The 23034-nt window shown below is 37.3% G+C and overlaps 1 protein-coding gene across 1 annotated transcript in view; it reads right to left on the bottom strand.

The window, feature by feature from the left end:
- LOC150084809 (uncharacterized) overlaps window positions 1-23034 on the bottom strand; it is a 360370-nt gene that overhangs the window by 229261 nt on the left and 108075 nt on the right. Inside the window, exon 3 of the mRNA XM_090376620.1 lies at window positions 15008-15369. Within this exon, the coding sequence (XP_090232746.1) occupies window positions 15008-15369 (362 nt within the window). The remainder of the gene's footprint in view (window positions 1-15007; window positions 15370-23034) is intronic.

The following is a 23034-nucleotide window of genomic DNA, read 5'->3' as shown; positions in this document are numbered from 1 at the left end:
CTTCCATACATCTTCTGCCATCTTGCGGGATGGGACGGAAATAAGATGATTGTTGGAGTGTATTCATGCATCTTCAGGTATGCGTTGCTAGACAGTGGCCACTTATCTTGATGTGCTCCATATGCCGGGGGTTATCTAAGAGTCACACGGCGTAGCTGCTGCAGCAAAATCATGATGTACAGAAAGGAATATATGTATACTAGAAGAGGATAGCGGTAGTGTGTGTGTGTGCAGTTAACACGAGATGTTTAAATTATGCAGTATACACGTTATATTAAAATTACAACGTTCGAAGGTGTATATTTTAATATTAACTTCCAGTATGAATATTTTATTGCCTCTCCTTTCGACGTAAGATGGACCTACGTCACGCGAAGCTCTCAGGCTTTGTTCAGCTAACGGCGGTTTCACACATAAGAGTATCCGATGATAAGGGACGTTTAACGTTTAATTATAGAGGGGTGAAGATTATGGGGTTGGAATATTACCAGCATCGGTATAAAGAAGATAATTAGAGAGAAAGAACAGCCATTGAAAAAGAGGTTACTCTCGCGTAAAAAAAGAAATATTCATTTCCCATGCTTTTATGGCTTGAAACGTCTGAAAAATATTGTATCAATATGACTAAATGAGATCCGTGAGCTTCATGCGCGCGCAGATGTTAACTTTTCAGTTTGAACACGATTTTGAGCTTTTTTAAATTGGCCCTCTGGCAGAGAATGGTGCGCGTCACTGAGACAAGATCAAAAAATACTAGCATGTCCTCGCTACTGAACTGTAAAATGCCCGTGCGGATCCTAGATAACTTGGCTATTTGCTTTTTAAATTATTAATAATAAATACAGCATCTATATAAAAACAGCTTTTGGCAGAGTTTAAATTTAGTTATCTTTCAGGACTAAAATTTCAAAGGACAATCCAGTTCATCTTCGATATTTGAAGAATGAAGTACTATCACTACGCGAAAAGGAGTAAGTAAACAAAGGATTCCTTTTACCTTTATGCCCTGTATATTCTGCAACATTATTTACAGAACTTACCATTATCTGAGGAGATAACCGTATATGCACACCAATACTGAAGACATTTCACCGAAAATCCAGAGTTATGTCAGGCACGTGATGTGTATTTTATTCCGAAGAACCCCGTGCAACGAACGGTAAACATCTTTGCTGGTTGACTTCCACCTTGCTTAGGAAAGGGATGTTTTATTCAGCTATTTATACAGAGTGCCAATTAAAAAATAAACGTAGGAGAGCACTACACTCGACTTTATCATATCGAAAAAAATATCATAAATGCAGTTTCTAATATATTTTCAGGTATAGAATAAAATAAAAGTATATATTTACAGCTCCTAATTGTTTTCTATTCTTTTTATTTTGAATTCCATTTACTATAAAAATCTTTAAACAAATTCTTAAGCTCAAGATGGCCACTCGTGCTTTAGTGAGTCAGAATAACAGAAAAAAAAAAAAAAAAAAAAACACATACTATCTTTTTGTTTTTCCTTCATGACAAAAGTACACTGCGAACTCCATGATGAACTGTGAATTAAGTTTATTTTTTTTAAAAAAAACTTCATTTATTTATTTTTTTACCCACTTACTTTACTCGACACACTGCAAATACGAGGGATGTTTGAAAAGTAAGGTGACAGATGCTATTTGAAATATTTAAATCACAGAGCAATGGCAGATTATTGCGCTATATTTCCACATTTAGTAAGTGGACGAGATATATTAAATAGAACGTCTTCGCTAATAATTGTAGATCCATTCAAGAATTCTAACGAGACAAGAGAAGGCAGCAATCTACAGACCTCAAGTGCTCTCTTTTGTTACTTACTGGAGGGGGGGGGGGGAATCCTTTGCAATGTAAATGATATCCATTTAAGACTTTTGAATACATTGGTAACAACTCGTATAGACTGTAATAGTAAAATTTTAAATAACAGTTTTTTTTTAAAATAAATAATACAAGTATATTACTTGCAATTTTTTTCTCCCTGTATTAAAGTCTGTGTCGTTGTAGAGAGAGAGAGAGAGAGAGAGAGGCAAAGAAAGAGCGACAATAAAGAATGTATCGAGAAAAGGTAGATGCGAATGAATCAAGAAAAAATTAGGAGAAAAAGAAAGGAGTTTCCACTGCGACAGATCTTCGCATTTAAAGGATTTGAATTGAAGCTATTGTGCTCCTTTAAACCACTTAGAAAAATAGTTGCCGTTGCATCTTTGCAGATTAAATCTGTCCTCTTTGCGGAACTTCTTTCGTAATGGTGGTTCCGATCGAGATAAATTACCTGAACAAAGAGTCACTGAAAGCCACACGAATTGTATAATTTATTTGAAAGGGAATTCCATTTTGCCCACCGAATATGTTCGTTTCCTTTTACATCAGCAACACAAATACATAATTCAATAGACAGACGCAGGTGGTTTTTTTGTCAAAGCTCCTCTACAAAGATAGCTTCTGAAACTTTCCATTGGATAACCATTTTATTGATAAACAACACTGTCTGCTCACTGCACTTTTTCAGTCTCTTGTGAAGCTACAAAAACAGCAACGTGATGTAATATTATTTCAAAAGGAAGGTAGAAACTCCGCCAACATTTATCATAATAATTTTAACGTGTTTGAATATCCAGAGTGAAATTTAATCGAAAATTTCAAGCCAGTACTTACGACGCTAAATTTTTTTGCACAATTGTTAATATAAGCTTAAAAGTTGCGAAATATTTCTTTAAAAATGGTATCGTGCGTGTAGTCAGAAGCGTATGCTATTAAGTCACGCCCTACAATTGCTGAAGGTATAATGCCATACTAAGATTAAAAGATAAAGTAAATCAAAACAGATAAAAAAAATCCTTTAATGGATACGATAACATTGAAAAATGCTACACAGTCACCCTTTAAAGTCGGCTGCACTGCAGACCGGTGTGTACTGCAGGAGAATCTCATGTTTAGCTAATGTACTGCTATGAAATACTGATAACCCAAAGAGCCAAGGAACAAAACGTAAAAACGTTATTAAATTACGACAAAATGTCAGTGAGATATTTATTTTGGTGTTTCCTGCCTTGTTACTTTGCTGTCAATTCCCTATGACGTTTCACAGTTAGGAATGGATAAAGGCCATCTTGAGTGGCCAAGAAGTCCTTGAGAAAGAATTTGAGTATCTTGGAAGAGTCTCTTTACAAAGCTACGAGTCGCATTCAACCAACTGGGCACCTCGAATTGACTTCGTCCTGCCTCTATTCTCCGGAACACATCCAACTACTCGAAAGTGGCACGAGCCCGCTGGTGAGGATGAGCTTGACCACAGCATTCTGTGTGGCGCACACAACATTAAGATCTGCTTATCCACTTAGTATGTGCTTGCCAGTGTTACACAATACACATGCGCTGTTAAATAGCCGGCGCCGTAAAGCTGCGTGCAATACTCTAGCGTTACGAATCATCCCTTTGTCCTATTTGCGCTTGCCAAGCAGAAGCTGTCTCACAGCACGAGAATGTTGTCAAACAACATGAGCTGGACTGCTCGTGTTCCCTAATCCTCCGTTCTCTTACACGGGTTATCTTTTTTGTCTCAACCGCTAACTTAACTCCAACTACAACACCCCTATTCCTTTATTAGCCTATTTCCCTATCACACAGTTTTTTAAGGCTTTGCCTTCTAGAACCCCTGGGTCCCGGAAGAGTGGCATGGGACGGGAGCCAGGCAGCGAATTTCCAGATGAATTTCTGCTGCCTGGCTGCTACGGCCTCTGTGGTTTTCTTTTCTTTCTTTCTTTCTTTTTTCAATTTTAATGCCATCCCAAACAAATTAATTCTACTAATTTATTAATCACAATGTTATTTTTTTATAAATTTCTATTATTTGTTCCATATATACTATAATTGGATGAATATCGTTTGTGTTTTGTTGAATGAAATAAAATAAAATAACGCTATATATAAAATAGCCGAACACACTTGTCTAGCTATGCAGAGATATTACAACACGGATGACATCCGCGGACTAAAGGGGAATCCACTGGAAAACCGCCTAAGCAGTGGTTTTGGGTACAGAAATCTTTTTGTTTCATAAATGACAAATATTTTATTGTATTCTTATTTGTATTTAAAACGTTCTTGCGTTTGTTCCTTAACTCTTGAGTACGAGTGTATTCACACCAAAGGGATGAAAATCTACACGCCTGCATTGCAAAGGACTTTTTAAATACTCTGATTACGAGTCACGTCTCTAGGCTTTCAGACTCTTCATTAATTTCGAAGGGAAGATCTGTCTCGTTCCACTCTTTGCGCAAATGGCTAAAGAATTGGATTGACTGGTTGGCTGCTTCTACGTTTCGTTGAGATAATTAAAGCTATGAGGCGTTATTATTGTAGACAGCAATGAGACAAAAATCCTAATAATTCTGCCATCACATCTAAATATTACTACTGCAAAGAATTCGACCGTCGGACCAGCCTTTCGTGATAACAAGAACTGTTCTTCCCCCCACTCCCCCCCAAACAATGTACTTGCGCATTCCGAGTTAACTGTTCGAAGATTTTTTTCGAAAAATGGGATTACAGACGAACTCCCTCCTATTCATCACATTTGGCTACGGATAGCCTCTTTGTTTTCTTTCCGAATTAAAAAAAAAAATGAAAGCGAAACGATTTCATATCATTCAAAATAATGTGAGCATGTCAAATCGGACTAATTTCAAGCCGCTTTCAAAGATTGTAAGAGAGGTTTAACAAGTGAGTAGAGCCCCATAGAGGTCTACACTATACCAGAAGTGCAACATATGTAGGCACTGGGACACATGAATCCCCCTCCCAGTATGGGGCAATCTCTAGCTAAAATTGCCTTGTCCAACGCTATTCGACGTTGGATTTAAACAATTCATACTTAAACTGCAAGCGTGAAGTTACATGCGGACGATAATGTCCTCTGATTTTCACATGGAACTCCAGACCGTACCAGGAGAACTTGGCCGACAATGGGTAAATATTCCGCCCCAGTGTGGGATTTAGCAATTGTGGACGTCAATCAGCCCTGCGACGCAGGATTCAAGCTACTGACCTCTGCCTTCCAGGAGTGTAATGCTGCTGATGCTAGGAGCACCTACTCTCCCAACGTTTGATGATAGTCCATATGACCTACTCTATACTTTTACTTCACTCACCATAACATCCTCCTCGTTCTGGGGGTGCTTCCCACTACCCCATCAGTTCTATACTTCCTCTTTCCAACTACTTCCCTCTCTGTTCCCACAAACCTTCAAGGGCTAGTCACCTGCCTAACGCAGGTCCCTGATAGTGTGAGAAAGTAGAATCTAGTTGTGCGTACCATGCTCGAGAACCAGGAAGCAGGTACTCGATCCTGGCTAGTCCAAAAACACTCCATACACATATTCGCAGAACATACATCGTTCACTAGACTGTCTTTACATATATTTGCAACGTTGAGTGAAACTTCAGGACCAACAAGGACAATGACACGATAAAAAAATTAAATTACTTTAAAATAATTTTTTTTTTCAAAAGGCACTTGCTCATTACTCAGTAGACGAGCACTCATCATCCACACAAGCAACCAATTAATATCGTTCTGCAGTTCAGTTAAATACTTTGGAGTTTGTCCTAGATGACAGGTTGTATTGGAACGAGCACTTTCGCGGGTAGCACAGTTGCTACAATGTCCTTTCCGTCAAGTTGAACCTAGTCATGCGGGAAGGAATTTTTATGGGGCTTTTAGCACTTTGGTTGTCTCCTCGGAAACTCGGATTTTCATCCAGAAAAAAACTTTAAATACACGAAATTTACAGACAGAATACTTTGACGCCTCATCACCTTAATTGCTTTGGTAAAAAAAGAATTTAGAAATAAAACGTCTCTGTTAAAAAATTAAGTGAAACACAGTCCACATGAGAGCTAATGGGAAAGAAGCAACTCAAGCAATCTAAGAGTTATAATCTAAGATAAATCAATCATTTATTCCCGGTGTGACCTACTCACTCGCACCTGGTATACAATACTCGACAATAATTAGCAAAGGAAAAGCATACTTTCCATCCAAAGATTCTCTGCCCTGAGTATTTTTAAGGTGTACAGGTCGGTCTTAATAGACGCGTTGCGGACTTCTGTTGCACTGTTGCCTCTTACAAATTTTATCATTAAGTAGACAGCTCTAAAACATCTTATTAAGAAAGAAAGACCAGGGTCTAAGGATCTTAATATCCTTAACATCTCAGCCTAAGCCTTGTTTCGGAACCAGAACAACCAATGGCTTGGCAGTATCAAAATCCAAATTTTGATAATAAAAAGTTTTGCACCAATGTTTTTATTTTTATTTTGTCCAGGACGATCAACCTTGTCTTTCCTAGATGAGTTGTTGATAGAATTTTCGGAAGAATGTACAGTTAGTTTTGTGACAATGGTAAACACCTGATGACTATTTGGATTTGAAAAAAAAAAAAAAAAAAAAATCACCAGGTTAAATTAGTACCTTGAATGCGCGCCAAGGCACATTTTCCACCATCCTGCTTACGATTACTTTGCATTGAACTGCAATCGGCTGTCTAATTCTGACTAGTTCATGGGTCTCAAATGTGTGGCTAGCCATTCTCACTCTCTGTGATTTTATTCTAATTAGAAAATGTGGTCCAGTTAAAGTACCTCTTAAATTTAAATGACTCATTAGAAAACACGTTATACAAAACACCACAAATTACAACCAAAGCAAAATCCATCCCATTTCCAAACGAACGAATATTCTAAATTATTTAGTCCGCATAATTCTGTTCTAACTTGGACAACCAAATGGAATCAGCCTCAGCCAATATGGCACTTTATCTCCAAAGATGCTTAGTACGGCTTGACAGCACGAAGTACGAACTGGAAAGAAAGAAACAAACAATAATGCGAACTGGTTAGATAAGGAGCGAGAGAATAAGGACGCAATTAATTTTGAAATAGAAGAAAAAGATGTGGCAAAAGAGCTGAAAATGCAGCCATTGTTCTGGTTAGAACTGCTATTGCACTTTCTTATGAAAACATCGCCGGTGACATTTATAAACGAGATATTACATTCTTTTGACACCTTCCACACCTTGTGCGAATTTTATCTCACCAATGGTACAAATATCTGCTCACGATTTCTGAGTTGAGCATACCGAGGTGGGGTTTTTTTCGCTTTACATCTGACAAATGAACGGTTTCTTGAGCTGTGACAATGGGGTCAATGAGCCATTACCGTAATTTCTGGGGATGCCTACAAAGCGTGCGGTCACGGAGCACATAGTTCTGCTTCCTCCTTTGTTATCTCTAACAATGATGGAGTGCCGGGTCGAGCTGATAAAAATCGCCGCCCACCTTGCCGTGTGATGAATTGGAGCTGCCTGATGAATGCCGGAGAGGTTGTAAAATCTCACGTGGGTCCTGTAACAGTGGAAGACATCACTAGGCTACCAAATCGTTGCCTTTATTGGCCGACAAGTGGAACGTTTGACTGCAATTGAAATAGGAGTAATTGTCTTTCGTTTCCTATGGATAAAATGTGCGGTGATTAAAAGGGGAGAGAACTGATTGATGGTCTTTATTCCGATGCATTGTAAGCTGGCTAAAATATTTGTGCCGTTGCCGATTCCCTGTGCTGCTCCATCTAATAAGAGATGATCATTTTTCACTCTTCTGAGTTACAATGCCTCCCACCAGTTCTCTTTGATCAGTGCGACTAATGATCCGAGAAATGAAAACGAACTTACGTAGCTGGCCGCTGATGGATACTTTTCGTTTATGTGGTTAGTATGATGGGAAGATTCCGATGAAAATCTTCAAGAATGGGGTCACAAGATTCAGGATTGAATACAATTATTTGAGAATATTCTAAAGAAAATTATTCTAAGGAAAAATTGAGAAAATCGGAAAAGTCATCCAAAGAAAAACTGAGAAAAACTGGGGGAAAAAAAAAAAATGTAGGAAATAATCTTAAAATTTAGAAAAACGATTCTAAGAAAAATTTACAAAAACAAAATTATTTTATAAAAAAATCATTCTAATAAAAACTGAGAAAATCTAAGGAAATCATTGCATGAGAAAAATCTAGGATGTTTAAGAATATTATCTGAAGTAAGAAAATCTAAGAAATGCATTAAAAAAAAAACCTGACAAAATCATTCTAAGAAAAATTTATTAAATCCCAAAAATTATTCTAAAAATTGATAAAAATGACAAATCGTTCTCGCAATGAAAGATGTATAAGAAAAAAATATCGATAAGATCATTCTAAGAAAAAAAATCAAGAAAACCATTATTCGGAAAACGTAAGAAAATTGTTATATAGAAAATAACCTTCATAGAACTTAGCTGTTCCTTGCCTTACATTCTTTCTTCCATTAAGATATTTTGATTCATTTTTAGTATGTATACTGTTATCAAAAGAATTGGATAAAAAATACAATAAAAGGAGTATTTAATATGACGTAAAAGTCCACCGTCTTTATTAATTTAATAATAATACGCATACACCAGCCCATGTAATGTTTATATTAAGATAAACTGCTCTAATCTTAAAGATGTCTTTTGCCATTTCTTGAAAATATTCTGATGGGATATTTCTTCCTAAATGATTGTACTGTATACGTCGTTAGAAAAGCGAACCAAATGCAACTAAGTACACGCAGTCCTTCTTTCAATAGACACAAATCCTATTTCATTAAAGCAGTCATCCGTTGGACTAAAATTACTCCAAACCTGCCAAAATGAAGATACGAACAAAAGATACAACTCTGCATTATTCGATTTACGAGAGAATAAGTTTATATAACTACGACAACAACAACGGATGACGATACAATATATCGAATGTCTTCAACTTGATAAGACACCCGAAATCCGCTTTTGACTCCTCATCCCGTTACAGTTCACATTCTAATTCTCATTTGCTTAAGCTGGAAGCACCAACGAGTCTCCAAGGCATTTAAAATTTCGAGTGGGACGAGTTGCGTAATAACGATAGTTTTCCTTTGTTGCAGTCAATGATCTGCTTATTTTACCAAGATGCAATGAAAGACAGTAAAGGGGAAAAATAAAGACAAGGCACGCGCAACTTCATATGCATTCTCAGCGTCACTACACTCTTAAATAACTCCGTTACGGTTGTGTGTTCTCCAAAAGATAAGCTGAGGAAATAAAAGGGAGTAATAAAGGGTTTGAAACATCTGTTCTGCAGGACGGCTCTCGGATGGTTAATTTGAACAACGGAAAGAGAAAATTAAACATGCATCTTTTAGCAGACGTGTTCTGCACAGATACATTATTTAGGTGCAGAAGATGAAATTTATTTGGAGAAATATTTCAGCGAACAGGGGCGATGTTCCATTTATTTATTTTTTTATTTCAGTCATTAATAGGAAGTGCTGCAGAGGTATCAGTAGGGAGGGGGATAAATTTGAGTACAGAGTGTTGGGTATACTATTAGCGACAGAGAGAGAGAGAAAGTACACTTATTGAAAATTTAATACTCGTTAAGCCTAACTCAATGAAATTTATAGAACAAATTAAGCAAAATAGGCTTAGTTAAGCCTAATTAAACAGTCGCAGTCAGTTTGGGGCTAATTAAATTTCTTTTAGCCTGGTTAGAGTTAGTTTTGGTCTGATTAGGCCTAAAGCCAAATGAGATCGAGATTTAACCAAGTCATAATACGAATTCTAGCAATTATGACCGTTCTTCTCGAAGTAAAAGTTTCTTTTCATCCTTAGAAGTGCCCTTAAGAAACTCCCTTTCTGGAAACGATCTTCTCTCCGTTTGACTGAACATAACAGCTCTTATTCGACCAGTCAGAATTTTCGTTCACATCTTCTCCAGCTGGCAGGTAATCCTCCCACGAAACTCAAGGAGACCACCTCTTTCTTTCATGTTGGTGCTATCGTAACTTACAGACTTTTGATTTCTATACTGCCTCATATCCCACCGACAGAGAAGGCATCCGAAAGAATAAGAAGAGGAAAAATTAGTTCCAGTCAGGTTGTTGTATTCAAGTATCCCTGATCAATAGCACCCAAACTAGCTTCGGCAGACACAAGAGGAAATTGGAGGCGCACACATAGCCAGCCTGCCTTTATTATGGAAACAGTCTGATCAATGGCTTGGAAAATGGAAGCGAAAGTAATAAACCTTCTGCACAAGGGACAATTAGAGGGGGATATTGGCGAGGAATAAAATGTGTCCATAGTGGCGACTTTTCTTTTCCTTAGTAGAAACTATGTAGACTCTTTACGACCGTAACGACTTTTATTTTCGCTATCCCCTGAGATGTAGCGTACTGTCTTGGGAGAAGAAGTGTCTCTCTCTAAGGCAAAAAAGATGCTCCGTTGTTACTTGCACAGTTCTGCTCCTTCTCTCGCTCTCTGTATCGACATGAAGCGGACATTCAATTTTGCCAGAAAACTATTCACTGCGATGGGACGTAGTTTGTCGAGAGGGGACATCGATTTTGTTCTGTTTCTACTTAAGTGGGAGGAAGTTAAATTACGATGAGGTTCATTGCATGTGTAGATGGAAAGGAGGGGGAACAGATTCCCTGGTTTCGTAATATAACAATCGGAAGATGGCGTACTTGCGGAGAAACGAAGTTTAGCATCGTACCGAGTGATGGAAAAGAAAATCTCGCATAAAGAATATCGTAAGAATTCTGATTCAACGGCATCCGCGAGACAAAGAAATGCCCCCGAAAAGTTAATTATAAGTGATTGGTTGCTTCTGCCAGCCATAAAGGCTACGAAATAGAGTATTTTACTGTCTTGGCCTAACATAATGGTAAAAGAAACCGAAAATGAATAACAATACATCCGTTCCCATGGCAACAGCCTGTTAGTTGCAGATAACGGAACAATATTGGGAAAACACTATTTTTTGTGTTTGTTTCTATGGCAACGGCATAATAGTTGCCTGACAATGAAATTTGACACTTTTTTTTTTGTTTCCGTGGTAACTGCAAGTTAAACAATGGTATAAAGTATTAAATGTGAAACAGCCGATTTTTTCCCCCCTTTAATATCGCAAGTTGCGCATAATTTGCAAAACATCAGACACTTTTCTCTCTCCATGGCAACCGCGCAGCAATTTGCACATAAATACGATAATGGTTGCGAAACAGACAATTTTGTTTACATGGTAACCAAAATTACTTACAGAAGTAGGTATTTGTAATTAAGAAGATGCTAAGTTTGGAAAAACATTAGAAATACTTTTAGGAGGTTGTTTTTGAACGGAGTTTTGAAGTCCTGATTGAAAATGATAATCTCAGTGTAGTGAGCGTACCAGACAAAAAAAAATCTAAGATATTTCCCCCTTGAAACCATTAATGTTTCATTCGACTTTTTCAACATCAAAAAGCTTGAATAATTAATGGATGAATTATACAGTCTTAAAGAGGAAAGTCTGAATAGATAAAAACGTGTCCACGGTTTTCTTAACGAAAACTGCGTTGCAAATGGCTGCGTGGTAAAGAACTAAACAACTCACTTCGTGCGTTTTTTCTTTTTTTTTTTTAATGTTCTTTTCTAATCAACATCTTTTAATATATTTTTGTTTGTCGCAGAGATGCTTGCTCTCCGCATAATGTAGTGGCCTTAATAGGAGAATTTACTTCTCTGGAGACGATAGTTTAGCATTAATCATTTAACAGGTACCATCTTTCGTCCCCACTGTACTAATTAGACGCGGCGTTGAGAATTAAATCATCACTATGACTGGTGGGCAACAGAAGCGAACAAGCAGTTCGATGCTGATGTAATGCAAAAATATCTAAATAAAACAGAATGAAACAATGCGAGTCTCTGGGAACAATTATTAATTGTTGTGGAATCTTTTGGTTCGTATTCATTTAAAAGAACAATGGAAAATTCCCTTGGTGGCAAACAGACGAATAAAGATAGATCCGCGGAAGTTTTTTAAGTAGTCTTGTTTTATTATTGTGTTGTTATAATGAAACACAGACCATGTGCAAAATTAACTTTGGGAGTTTCTTTTACTAACTCCGAACCAGGAGCAAAAGCAGCAACTGCAAAGGATGGCTTTGTTGTTTATCCTTAAAAGTTCTTTTGAGTATTGCTAAGATAGAACTGTACTTTTCTAAGTGATCGTGAAGTATTATATCATGGTGTGTGGCTATTGAAAAAGTGCAGTTTCACAGGTTACAGTATTTGTTGTTTCCTAACGAAAAACTGAAATTCAAGGATAAAAATCATATGACTAGTTACTACTTTTAAAGCAGGAAAATTCACACACGGATTGCCATTCATTTAAAATCGGTAAAAATCCCCAAAATCTTTCGAAAGATGCCTTATTGTGTATTTTTCGCACATACTTTATAACTGGACAATTTAAGCGCACTAGATCGAGCAAGCACTTCAAGATTCCCCCAACGCCTCCTTAAGCTTCTGCGTTTTTCTATTATTGAAGCCAACAAAAAAACATTTGCATACCTCAGTACGAAAGTCATAAAGATTTCCGTAGATTAAATTTTACTTAACAAAAGAATTTACTAACTTAATTTCTCTCGGAAATTCCAGTCCATAAAAGAGGGCCGTTACACTTTGAATAGCCCGCAGAAATAAAAATCTAAGAACTGTTTTCGCTTCTTTTATCTCCTCCTTTTCTTGGAGCCATCAAGTGACAGTCCCAATCAGGCTCCTCTCTATTAGGCGTAGGCCTAAACACAATTTCTGTTTCCCGGAGATATTTCACTTTATATTCACTGCATCCTGTTCCAGTTTTCCCCTTTCCAAACAACATCATTCAATTACATTTAGGATTTGCAGACATCCACAAAGACGTCGTCTGAGCGCTGGGCTGAGGCTCTAGGGCAGACATCAGTGCGCTAATCGGATTTTCGGTTGGGTGGTAAGCACCGCTCAGCAGGCCAAACTTAAAGAGTTAATAGACTGAATGCAGCTATTTCTTGCTTTTCCTTCCCACCTCTTCCTTGTCCGATGCATGACGAGTTTCGGTGAAAGAAAAGAAACGTAAGAAAAAAGGGGGCATTCGTGCCTTGGCTATGAGATGAGCTTAATTAAATTTTACGAAAAACTTGTTTTGTGGCTGTTTTTTTATTGTTTTGAATTTTTTCTGTTTTTTTTATGAATTTGCATTGACTTCGGATGTCAGTCAACCCCGACGCTTAGACCTCATTAAAACATGGGTGTGTGTGTGGCGATTATTGGGTTTCCTCAATTAGTGCCAGAAGAGAATTTGACATTTTCGTGCTAATTCGAGACATTTTCATGGACTCCTGACTCTCTTTTTCCCTCTAAAAAACACGTAATGGGTGTAGTAAAAAGGTTTCGCTAGTTCGGCATAAATTAAAAAAAGAAAAAAAAAGAAAAAGACCCGCAAACACTTCTTTCTATAATTGCTTGAAGCTGCGATGAGGAAAATTTTCGGGACTGCAATTAAGGTTAATTAAGTGACCACAAGATGGCGTCAGTTGTTTAATACCATGTTATATCCCGCCACTGAAAGCACAAATTAAACGTCATAAAAAAAAGAATAAGTCATTTCAACTTCTTTCTTCCATTTTGAACTTCTTTTCGTTTATTTTTCCCTATTTTTTCATTGCTGTTTGCTTCATTCTTTTCCTCCCTTTTTCTTTTGTTCTCTTCTCCCCCCCCACCACTAAAAGAACAAATCTATAAATTTCTTAAGTTCATATCATAGCGCTCTGAATCGATTTTTGGATAAAAAGTTATCAATTTCATGAATAAAAATTTGAAATTTTATTCGTTAATTTTAAAAATTCACTAGGAGCTAAACTCCTAAAAGAAACCATTATGTATTTGAATTAATAAATTGATGAAGCGGATTTTCCTCAAATGAAAGTTCACACGTGCTTTGATAACAACAACGAGTTCAGGTTTTATGAAAAAGATCTATTTCTCTTTCTGGAAAGTACCAGATTTTTTGACAAAGATTTTTGATAAAAATTAACCTTGTTGAAAATGTAAGTATTAAATTTAAAATTACCGAGCCCAACTGCCAATTCTAAGGAGTGGCCCTGTCCCTGTATCTAAAAAAAAAAAAAATAAAAAAAAAAATAATAATAATCTCTAGTCGTCCTCTGTAAATAAGGGGAATTCTTTACGTGCAACTCGGTGAAGTCTGGGTCCGAATCCCGTAAGAGACTGGAGATATCAATGGTCTCTTCAATCGGGGTCGTGGTTAGCCGATCTCAGGCGAAAGGAACGCGGCTTCCCCGTGAGTTATCCAGAGTTTTTAACTAAAACTTGCGAAAATTGATCTAGGAACACAGTTACAGATAATAAGAATGAAAATCAGACATAGTACCGCATGAATCAATTAACAACAGGCATTACGAAGTAAACTTTCCTCTGAATAGCTGGAGGTTATTCTGTAATGATCGATATTCGTTAATTTACACTTATCACCATAAAAAAAAATCTTCTAAACGAGAGGAAAGCTTCAGATCAATCCAGAAAATTTCCGATATTAATTAATGTCAACATTATAAACGGAAGAGGGCGTCATTTCTGTTCGCAGTTGAGTCATATTTTTGGGGTTTAACTTTCATAAGTTTCTTGTTGATCAGCTAAGAACTTCAGGGCTGTATCGTACAAGTAAACCAGGGTACTACAAACCTATGCAATCTATTATTAGCAATTCTAATTATCAACTGCATTTCTTAGAATCTGGGTACTTCTGCTAGTAATGAATCATTACTGGCAGAACGCAATAGCATCCCTACTCTTCTGGATTGGAAGGATAGGAACACGTGCTAGGATAACCATAAGTTTGTGTTTTTCTTTCAGGAAAGCCTCCTAGTTTCAGACAAGGGTTTTTTTTTTTTCCCATGAAAATTAACCTTGTTGAAAATTTAAGTCTACTTCGGCTAAATTCAAAATCTAAAAGTGGTTCGAATACCTCCCAACGTAAATTTAATTAAGAACAGGAAATATACATAGCGGACCAGTAGTTCTTTAAATTCGATCTTACCTGGCAAAGAAGGACGCGGCCGCCGATGGTTGCGCTACACCGTAAGTGCTGGGACAAGGTGAACTAAAAGATGTTCCTTGTACCAGGGAATGATGGGAATAACCACTAAACGACAAGGAATGTGGAATGCTGGCGGGAATGCCGTGACCTAGGTTGGGAGACAAGGTGTGGGCTCCAGAACCATAACCTCCAGAAAGCTGCAGCTTCGTTGTGCTTCCCATCTGAATATGGTCTTGCAGGGCCTTCTGGCTGATGGGTGGCGATGATCCAGGGGAAGTTCCATTGGCACGTGAACACTGAGTATGCACGCCGACCGATTCCCTGGGTGCTAAAGAGGTGGACGATGCGTTAGGGAAGATTTGCTGCAAAGATATGGTGAATATAACATTAAATTATAGTATTTCGTTACATTTATGAAATAAATTAAATGGACCAAGAAGGATAGAATCCCATTTAAATTCGAAATTGAAATTTATACTTAATCCTCGAGGTCATGGACTGGTTGCCCAATCCATAAACTAAATATTTCCCCACATAATTTTAAACACTTACATTTAAGGAAGCTCATTAAGGAAGGAATGGACTGACCATTCTCAGTTCAGTGACATTTCAGCATCGATATTCTCTTAATTTATGGTAAAGTAATGGTTGAATTTTTTAAATAATTGTCTTTTAGCAATTTTATTCTTGGAATTGGATGTGGCATAAACATTCCAATAGGATTGTAATCTTCTTGTAGAAAAAGAAAGCTAGCAAATGCAAATACAGAGGCTGCAGCGATACTTCTAGAAAGCGGTATATATATATACACAGCTACATAATGATAGGGCCATCAAGAAAAAGGCTGTGAAAAAAAAGTCTAGAATTCTTGTTCTGAAATTTTAGAATTAGGAGAGAAGTGTAGTTTTTTTGAACAAAGGGTTGTGACGAACGACGCGTATGACAATAATAGGTAATAAATACAAGAATCTAAGCTTAACTCCATATTCCAGAAAAGTTACACGTAAAGCGGAAATACTTTAAGTAAACAATTATTTTTTACTTTGTAATGCTTCTTACCTATGACATTCAGTGTATGTGTACAACTATTTCTTTTCGTATTAAAGATTTACTAATAAAAGAAATAAAATAATAGATTTTTATTAAGATTATTAAAGTTATACTTTTCTTAAAATTATTATCAAAAAGAATTTGAAAAAATAAATTTTATTAAGAAAATAAAATAATGAATGAATGTGAAAGCTGCATCCAAGACAGGAATTTCTTTAAGTATTCCATGTTTGAGAGGAAAATACAGTTTTATATTAAATAGCAAATTCCATAATTTATAGTGCGTATATCATTTATAACAATTAGTTATTATATCATGATTAGTTATTATAACAATCAGTTATAAATGATATACGCACTTCATAACAATAAATTGAAAATTATTAAGAATAATTTTATTTAAAATAAATCATAATAATTACAATAATCACTAAAGGGCTCCCAAAACAATTTTCGTTGTCGACCTCGCAAATACACATAAAATTGGGTGCATTTTGCTTTAAGTAAAAACTTTCACGAAGAATTAAGCAAAATCGTCTTAAAAGGAATTGGCATACAGGATTTTGTAAAGGAACAATCCTAGCAGATCCTGTGTGCCCTTCGAAAAATAATCCGTAAAATTAAAGTTATTAATGGCTAAATTAAGATTAAACGAGCGTGATCGTTATAAAACAAAAGGGGGGGGAGGAGAGATCTGATACTTTTGGCTGGGTGAGTGTGGTGACAGTAGAAACAGGCATTATAGTGATTTCAGTAGGCTTCAAGCCTGTTCAGATATAAGCATGCATCCCCAATGTTTTGATACACACATTATGTGGCACAACTGAAATTGCTTCGAGATCATTTCTAGAAGTTTAAGTAGTAGTTCTTTTTTCTTTTATTAATACTCGTACTTAAATATAAATTTTAAAATAAATTCTTATTAAGCAATAAATTGTGCAGTGTAGAATATTTTTATAGGAAGACAGCACGCGTATTTATTAGCTCTTATCGAGAAAAACAGTACAACGCTAAACCAAATTTTTTTTTACCCGATTCAGTCTCAGAAAATTCCCAACGTGTCATTACGACATAAAAGATTGAGCACCACTGCGGTGTGATCTCGCATATACTGCCTTACTTTCAGCAAGGCTGTATATGCGAGTACTTTTCGTTGTACATTAAGAGAATACCTTAGAATAACAAAAAACTGTTCAGATACAGATATTCACTGACATTTGCTTAATGAGTGCATGCATTTCTATTGAGATAACCACATTAAAGCAAATCTATTCAAATACAAAGGCTGGAGTTACTTTTAGTGGAAAAGCGTACATGAATATAGTAAACTGCATTTAATATTCAGAAAATATTAGAGAAATGCGGTATTCAAATACATAACATATTCCTAGACTTCTGGAGAGGTGCTGTATGTGTGTGTATATTACGCATGTCTTTAAATCTCATATTCAGTATTTGTGTGTTATAAAGCGTGCAGATACACAGAAAATTGCTGCTTCTTTCCTTTCTGTTCGTATTCGTACAAGGAGTGGAGAAAATGCAATCCACTAAGCATTGAAACCCATCTGAGTAGCAACCATGGGGTTGGGTTATGAGTGAATACGACACGGGCGTGTGCTGAATTGCGAAGTAGGGTTGGTAATGGCTACAAATTTTTCTTCGCTGCTTTCCTTCCCGTGACTTGAATACCATTTCTTCTTGTGTTTCTTTCCTTCGAGATTTCTTAAAATTACTCATCAAAACACGACCACACTGCACGAGATGTTCGGGACGTGTGGGGAATGTTCGACGAACGCGAGGTATTGTCCAGAGTTTACTTCCAAACAGGAGAAGAGGAAAACTCTTGTAATTACGTGTTTACAATATATTTGTTACAGTAGGATGTGCTGGGTGTTCCCACCAATCGCAAATGTCCGATGGTGTGCCGTTTTCTTTCTGATAGTAAAGTCTTGTTACTTTCCTTTCGCAAACTTTCTAACTTGGCCAAGAGTTTCGTTAGACATCATTATGTCAACATAGCAATGGTAACGCGATTTGCAGCTCTGGAATTAATGTAGATTCTTTCTTACTACTCGAGTGGCTTTATCTACAAGACGTTCCGTAGGTACCGCAACGTTCTTCTTCATGCACATGCCAAAAAGGAGCAGCTAGACAATAGTGCATCTCCTACTGAGATATATAAGACGTTCAAAAAATAGGTACAGTCGTTTACTTTCTTCAGATTAACCGTGCAGCAAAATTCATCAATGAAGTGACTTTTATATTTGTCTGACGTCAGTAAGACAAGTCCGATTGGAGAGAGAGAAACCATTACGGATACAACCTTCCTGTAATGACAGATTGTGAAGTAGATAGTTCGACGTGTGTTTTGAAAGCATAGTTCCCCTCCGCTATAGCAAAAAAAAAAAAAAAAAAAAAAAAAAAAAAATTAGCAAATCAGTTATTCGCCTTTCTTTCCGGACATCAACTCATTGCATGTTTTTTTTTTTTTTTTTTAAATCCCTCTCGCACATCCGGCTGAAATCTGACATTTAATTCAGACAGCGGAATCTCTGAGTAAATATGCGGTACAGGATTGGATCGAAAAGAGGAAGAATGAAAAATAGAAAATGACAGAGAGAGATTGCCTTTGGATCATGCAAAAGTCAGGACGCTGGGAAATTGAGGCCTCCGGTGATGCGAGTCAGTAGGTCACTGAAGCACGACTGCATCTGTACTGGCGAGCTCTTAGGATGACTGTATACCTATGGTTGTCAGTACAGTTCTCATAGAAACGGTAGGGAATAACGACATTGTCAACGGCTGCCACAGAACAGTTCGGTCGTCGGACTTTGTGTCCAACACCCTCTTCAAAGAGGCCAGGTCTTCCATGGGCAGGGCGGAGGTCACGGTTGTCTGACACTCACAGTGAAAGCGGTGACACCTCTAGAGTGCGGGCTTGTAGTGCCGCTATTAGTGACAGCTGGTGGGGTGACGCTGCAAAGAGAAACCCGTCGATCTTCGAGGCACGCACACTTCTGTCCCCCCACCACCACCCACCCTTCGTTCGAAGGGAAGTATAGAGAGACGTCTCGGAAGACTCCCCGATCGTTGGGACTCTGATTATTGTACCAAAGAGTGCACTCCTACAGCCGCTGTGACGAGCATGACAAACGCATCGACAGGAAGGGCAGCGCGCGCACACACCACGGCGGGGAGCGCCACGAAGGAATAAATATGAGCTCTCTAAGAAAACCCCTAATTACACAGATCCTTGCAGTAGGTCCACGAAGGTCCGCTTTTCTAATAAGGTCGGCAATAACTGCTTCTTGCGGTATTTACAGTGCACTGGGTTGCGGTAATTCAGACGTGCCGGAAAACCCAACCACACCCTTCTTCAAGTCGAGAAAATAATGACATCAAATAATGGCAAGTAAAAATGTAGTTTACTTAGCGCTATTTGTAGTGGATTTCTCAGTCGGTTAAATGAGAAACCCAATACACGACGCCCTCCCCCGAACTCACTAGGGATCATTACACGTTACCCTCAGTGAGGTGTATCGATCTCCAATATCATTAAATGGATATCACTAGTTTGTAGTGACTATTTATATAAGTGTTGTATATACAAGCTCTTGGCTGTCGCCTTCGCTTATTTAAACGTCTCCCCCCCCCCCACAAACCAGTACGCAGTTCGCATTTGCTAATTAAATGAGTGTCAAGAGATTCTTCCCCACCATTAATTTCGACGAAAGAGAGAAGGGAAATTTTTGCATTGGTAGAATGACGTATTAGCCATTCATTTATTCATATTCGAGGAACACTTTTCTAGTAACAGGAGTTAATTAGATTTAATCAGCTTAAAAACATTAAATTACATTAAGGACTGCATCGTAAAACTACATCAACTTATCTATGACATTTCGGCTATTGATTTTTCATTATACTATTAATTGCACTTTGTTTAAACGTCAGCACCCATATATCATTAATGGAGTAATTGAAGATGATCGTAATGGAGTGTCACGTTAAAGATATAATAAAGGGAATAATTATAAAATCATTCCGTGGAATTATGTCCATTTAATTAGATGCGAGCGAAAATAAAATAAACGTGAGTGCTGATTTCCTCATAGCATCTGACGAGAATCTTTTCCTGTCTGACGTCATAAATTATAAGTTGATAACCGAAGATAAACGAAAAATGTGATTGCGCTATCAGCACACGGCTATCGATTTACTTAAAATAGAAAAGCGTTTAAACTATAAACCTAAATTTAATTATACGGTAAATCATAAATTAGCGTGCAAATCATAAACCTCAAATCTTCATTTAATAACCTGCTTTAAATTCAAAAAAAAAAAAAAAAAAAAATTCTCCTAAGTAAGTTTTCCTATTACAACAAACCCGACAGCATCTTACAAGTTAACAAAAAAAAACTAGGCATTGAGGCACTCAGGAAATCTATTAAAGCCACAGATTTTCTCTCGCATCAAACAAACGGAACGGATGGGCGTTTAGGATGGGGGAGGCAAAACTGGATATTTTGTCTATTTCTTTACACTCCAGCTTGGATAACCCGATTCCTAACACGCTTCAACGATAAACATCCCACACTTTAAGGAGTCTCTATGGAAACAACAAAATGGAATCTGAATTCAACAACGTAGGTCATTTGCTTAGTGGAATAAGTCGCCTTTGCCGAGCAATAGGAAGTGATGGCGAAACGAATTCAGTGAATGACAGTACGATGTCCCCGCATTATTCGCTCAGATGAGACTATAATACTAGAGAGGGAGGGCGGATCCCCTTTCCTCCACCCCCTCTTTCTCCCTATGACAAGCCACTTGAACACCAAGACAACAGGAGAAAATCCAGGCCTGTTACACACCCGGATGACTTTTATAGTTTGCGCAGGTGAGGGATGAACAAAAGACGCCGCATCACTCCTTGCACTTCCCTTGATGAGACTTAGGAAACAGAGAGCTTGCGCTTACACAGAGGAACTAATTACTCCCATTAAGGGTAGCGTTGACTTGACTCTTAATTACCTCCTGGTGTGCGAGAGCCGTTCAGACATATATCCTACCGTAAAAGCCATGAGCAGTTTCCGACCCTTCCTTCTTCGCATCCCCCAACTAATGCGCCAATTTGCCGCATCGAGCCTCTCTCTCTCTCTCTCTCTCTCTCTCTCTCTCTCTCTCTCTCTCTCTCTCTCTGTCACATCGTAATGTCTATGAGAGGGTGAACTGTCTTCTCTGCCTGCTCACAACTTTGGGAGCATCCCAAAAGTTTAACGGAATTCTATGAAAATCTGCACAAATCTAGTTAACACTAACTGGTTTTGAGGCAATTCAAAGGCAATTAATTACACTCAGATTTATAGAAGTGTTCCCACTTACTGGTAGCTAGCTAATGAAAATGATGTGGCGTCTCTCCTCTCATCCCCCCAACCCCTTCTCTCGTCAAACCTTGCTGAGGCAGGTTCGTGAGAAGCGAAGTAAACGACCCCGAAAAGCATAATTATGGGATAATTTCAACACGCGGACATTTCTTAACAGTCTTTATAATTTGGTTGAAAACAAGTTATGGACTTCTTTGTGGGTGTATTATTTCAGATTTTGTATCTTTTCGCGTTTTAATCACGGAAAGATACAAAACAGATTTTTTAATAATGGCAGAAATCTGATGGAATAAACTTCTTTATTTTAGGATTATGTTATCCAGAACACAGCTGTACCTACTTACAAAACACATAAGCCTGAAGACGGGTTACAACGAGTTCCCGAAACGTAGTCATAAATAGTTTAAGTGTTTGGTATTGAGGTGGTTCAATTTCTTTAAACTACTTTATTTCGATAATAAATTACTTATGTACCACGTGATATAATAGTGCAGCGTCTACCAGTTCATTAACATAATATACTACGATTGTTTAATTTATTACATCAGCACTCCTAAAATACGTGCTGCATTTCACGTGCTGTTGATCATAAAGTATTACAGAACATGGAGAGAATATTACGTTGAATGTTATATGTAGTGAAATGAAAACAATTACAGTACTTTTATAAAATATTTTTAGTTAATAAATTAATAATTAGCAGCAAGATAATTATTTACTTTTCGCTTCTATCAATCACAGACAACGAAAAAATCATTTAATTTAAGAAATAAAAATCTAAAGGGCCTGAAATATAAGTATACAACAGATCTGTCCATTCAGAGCGTGTAGTGAGCAAAAATGTAAATCGCGTTAAAAAAAAGCAAGCCTTTACAAATTATACGAGTACAATGAAATATAATTAATGAATACATAAAATTTTTAAATAAAAGCGGGCTAACAAACGATGTGATGGTATTCCTATTAGGTTAAAAGAAAAAAAAATATAGGAAATAATTTTAAGATTTCAAAATAATAAATAAAAATAAAGATTAAAAACATCATTTAAAATAAAATAAACAAAACACGAACATTCCGTATGCATATAAAAGCACGCGGAACAGGCTGGGTCGAGCCGAGCCGACACGCTAATCACTTGTAACACTTCGCATTATGTCAAAAGAATTTAAAAAATATCGGGAGGAGAGATTATCAATATCCATGGGTGAGAGGTAAATGAGTTTCATCCATCAAGCGACACTATGCTACCTCTTGCTAAACTGTTTATGATATCCTTATTAGGATCAACTGCTACCTACACAGAAATGGGTGTTCATTTTATTAATAAGTTTATTTGTAATAATCAGTCATTATTGATGTTAGGATTCGCGATTTTGTCTTTGGTATCCATTCAGCAATCCAGTCGAAGAAGGTCGACAACCTGGCGTGCGCAAGCCAAATTCTGAATAGTAATGTAGCACGCGGTAGCTTACACTCTTTTTTTTTTTTTTTTTGGTAGTTGTTGGCGCATCGGCTTCTGTGGCCATAGTGCACCTCCCAAGGTTTTTGCAGTACTTTGATCCAAGTCCGAGGCGGGATTCGAACCCGCGACCT

Source organism: Mastigoproctus giganteus, chromosome 6, assembly GCF_048544385.1.
Source record: "Mastigoproctus giganteus isolate SK-2022 chromosome 6, ASM4854438v1, whole genome shotgun sequence".
In the NCBI taxonomy this organism is placed as follows: domain Eukaryota; kingdom Metazoa; phylum Arthropoda; class Arachnida; order Uropygi; family Thelyphonidae; genus Mastigoproctus; species Mastigoproctus giganteus.
The sequence above is the reverse complement of the archived record's forward strand: the minus strand, read 5'-3'. Positions and strand labels throughout refer to the sequence as shown.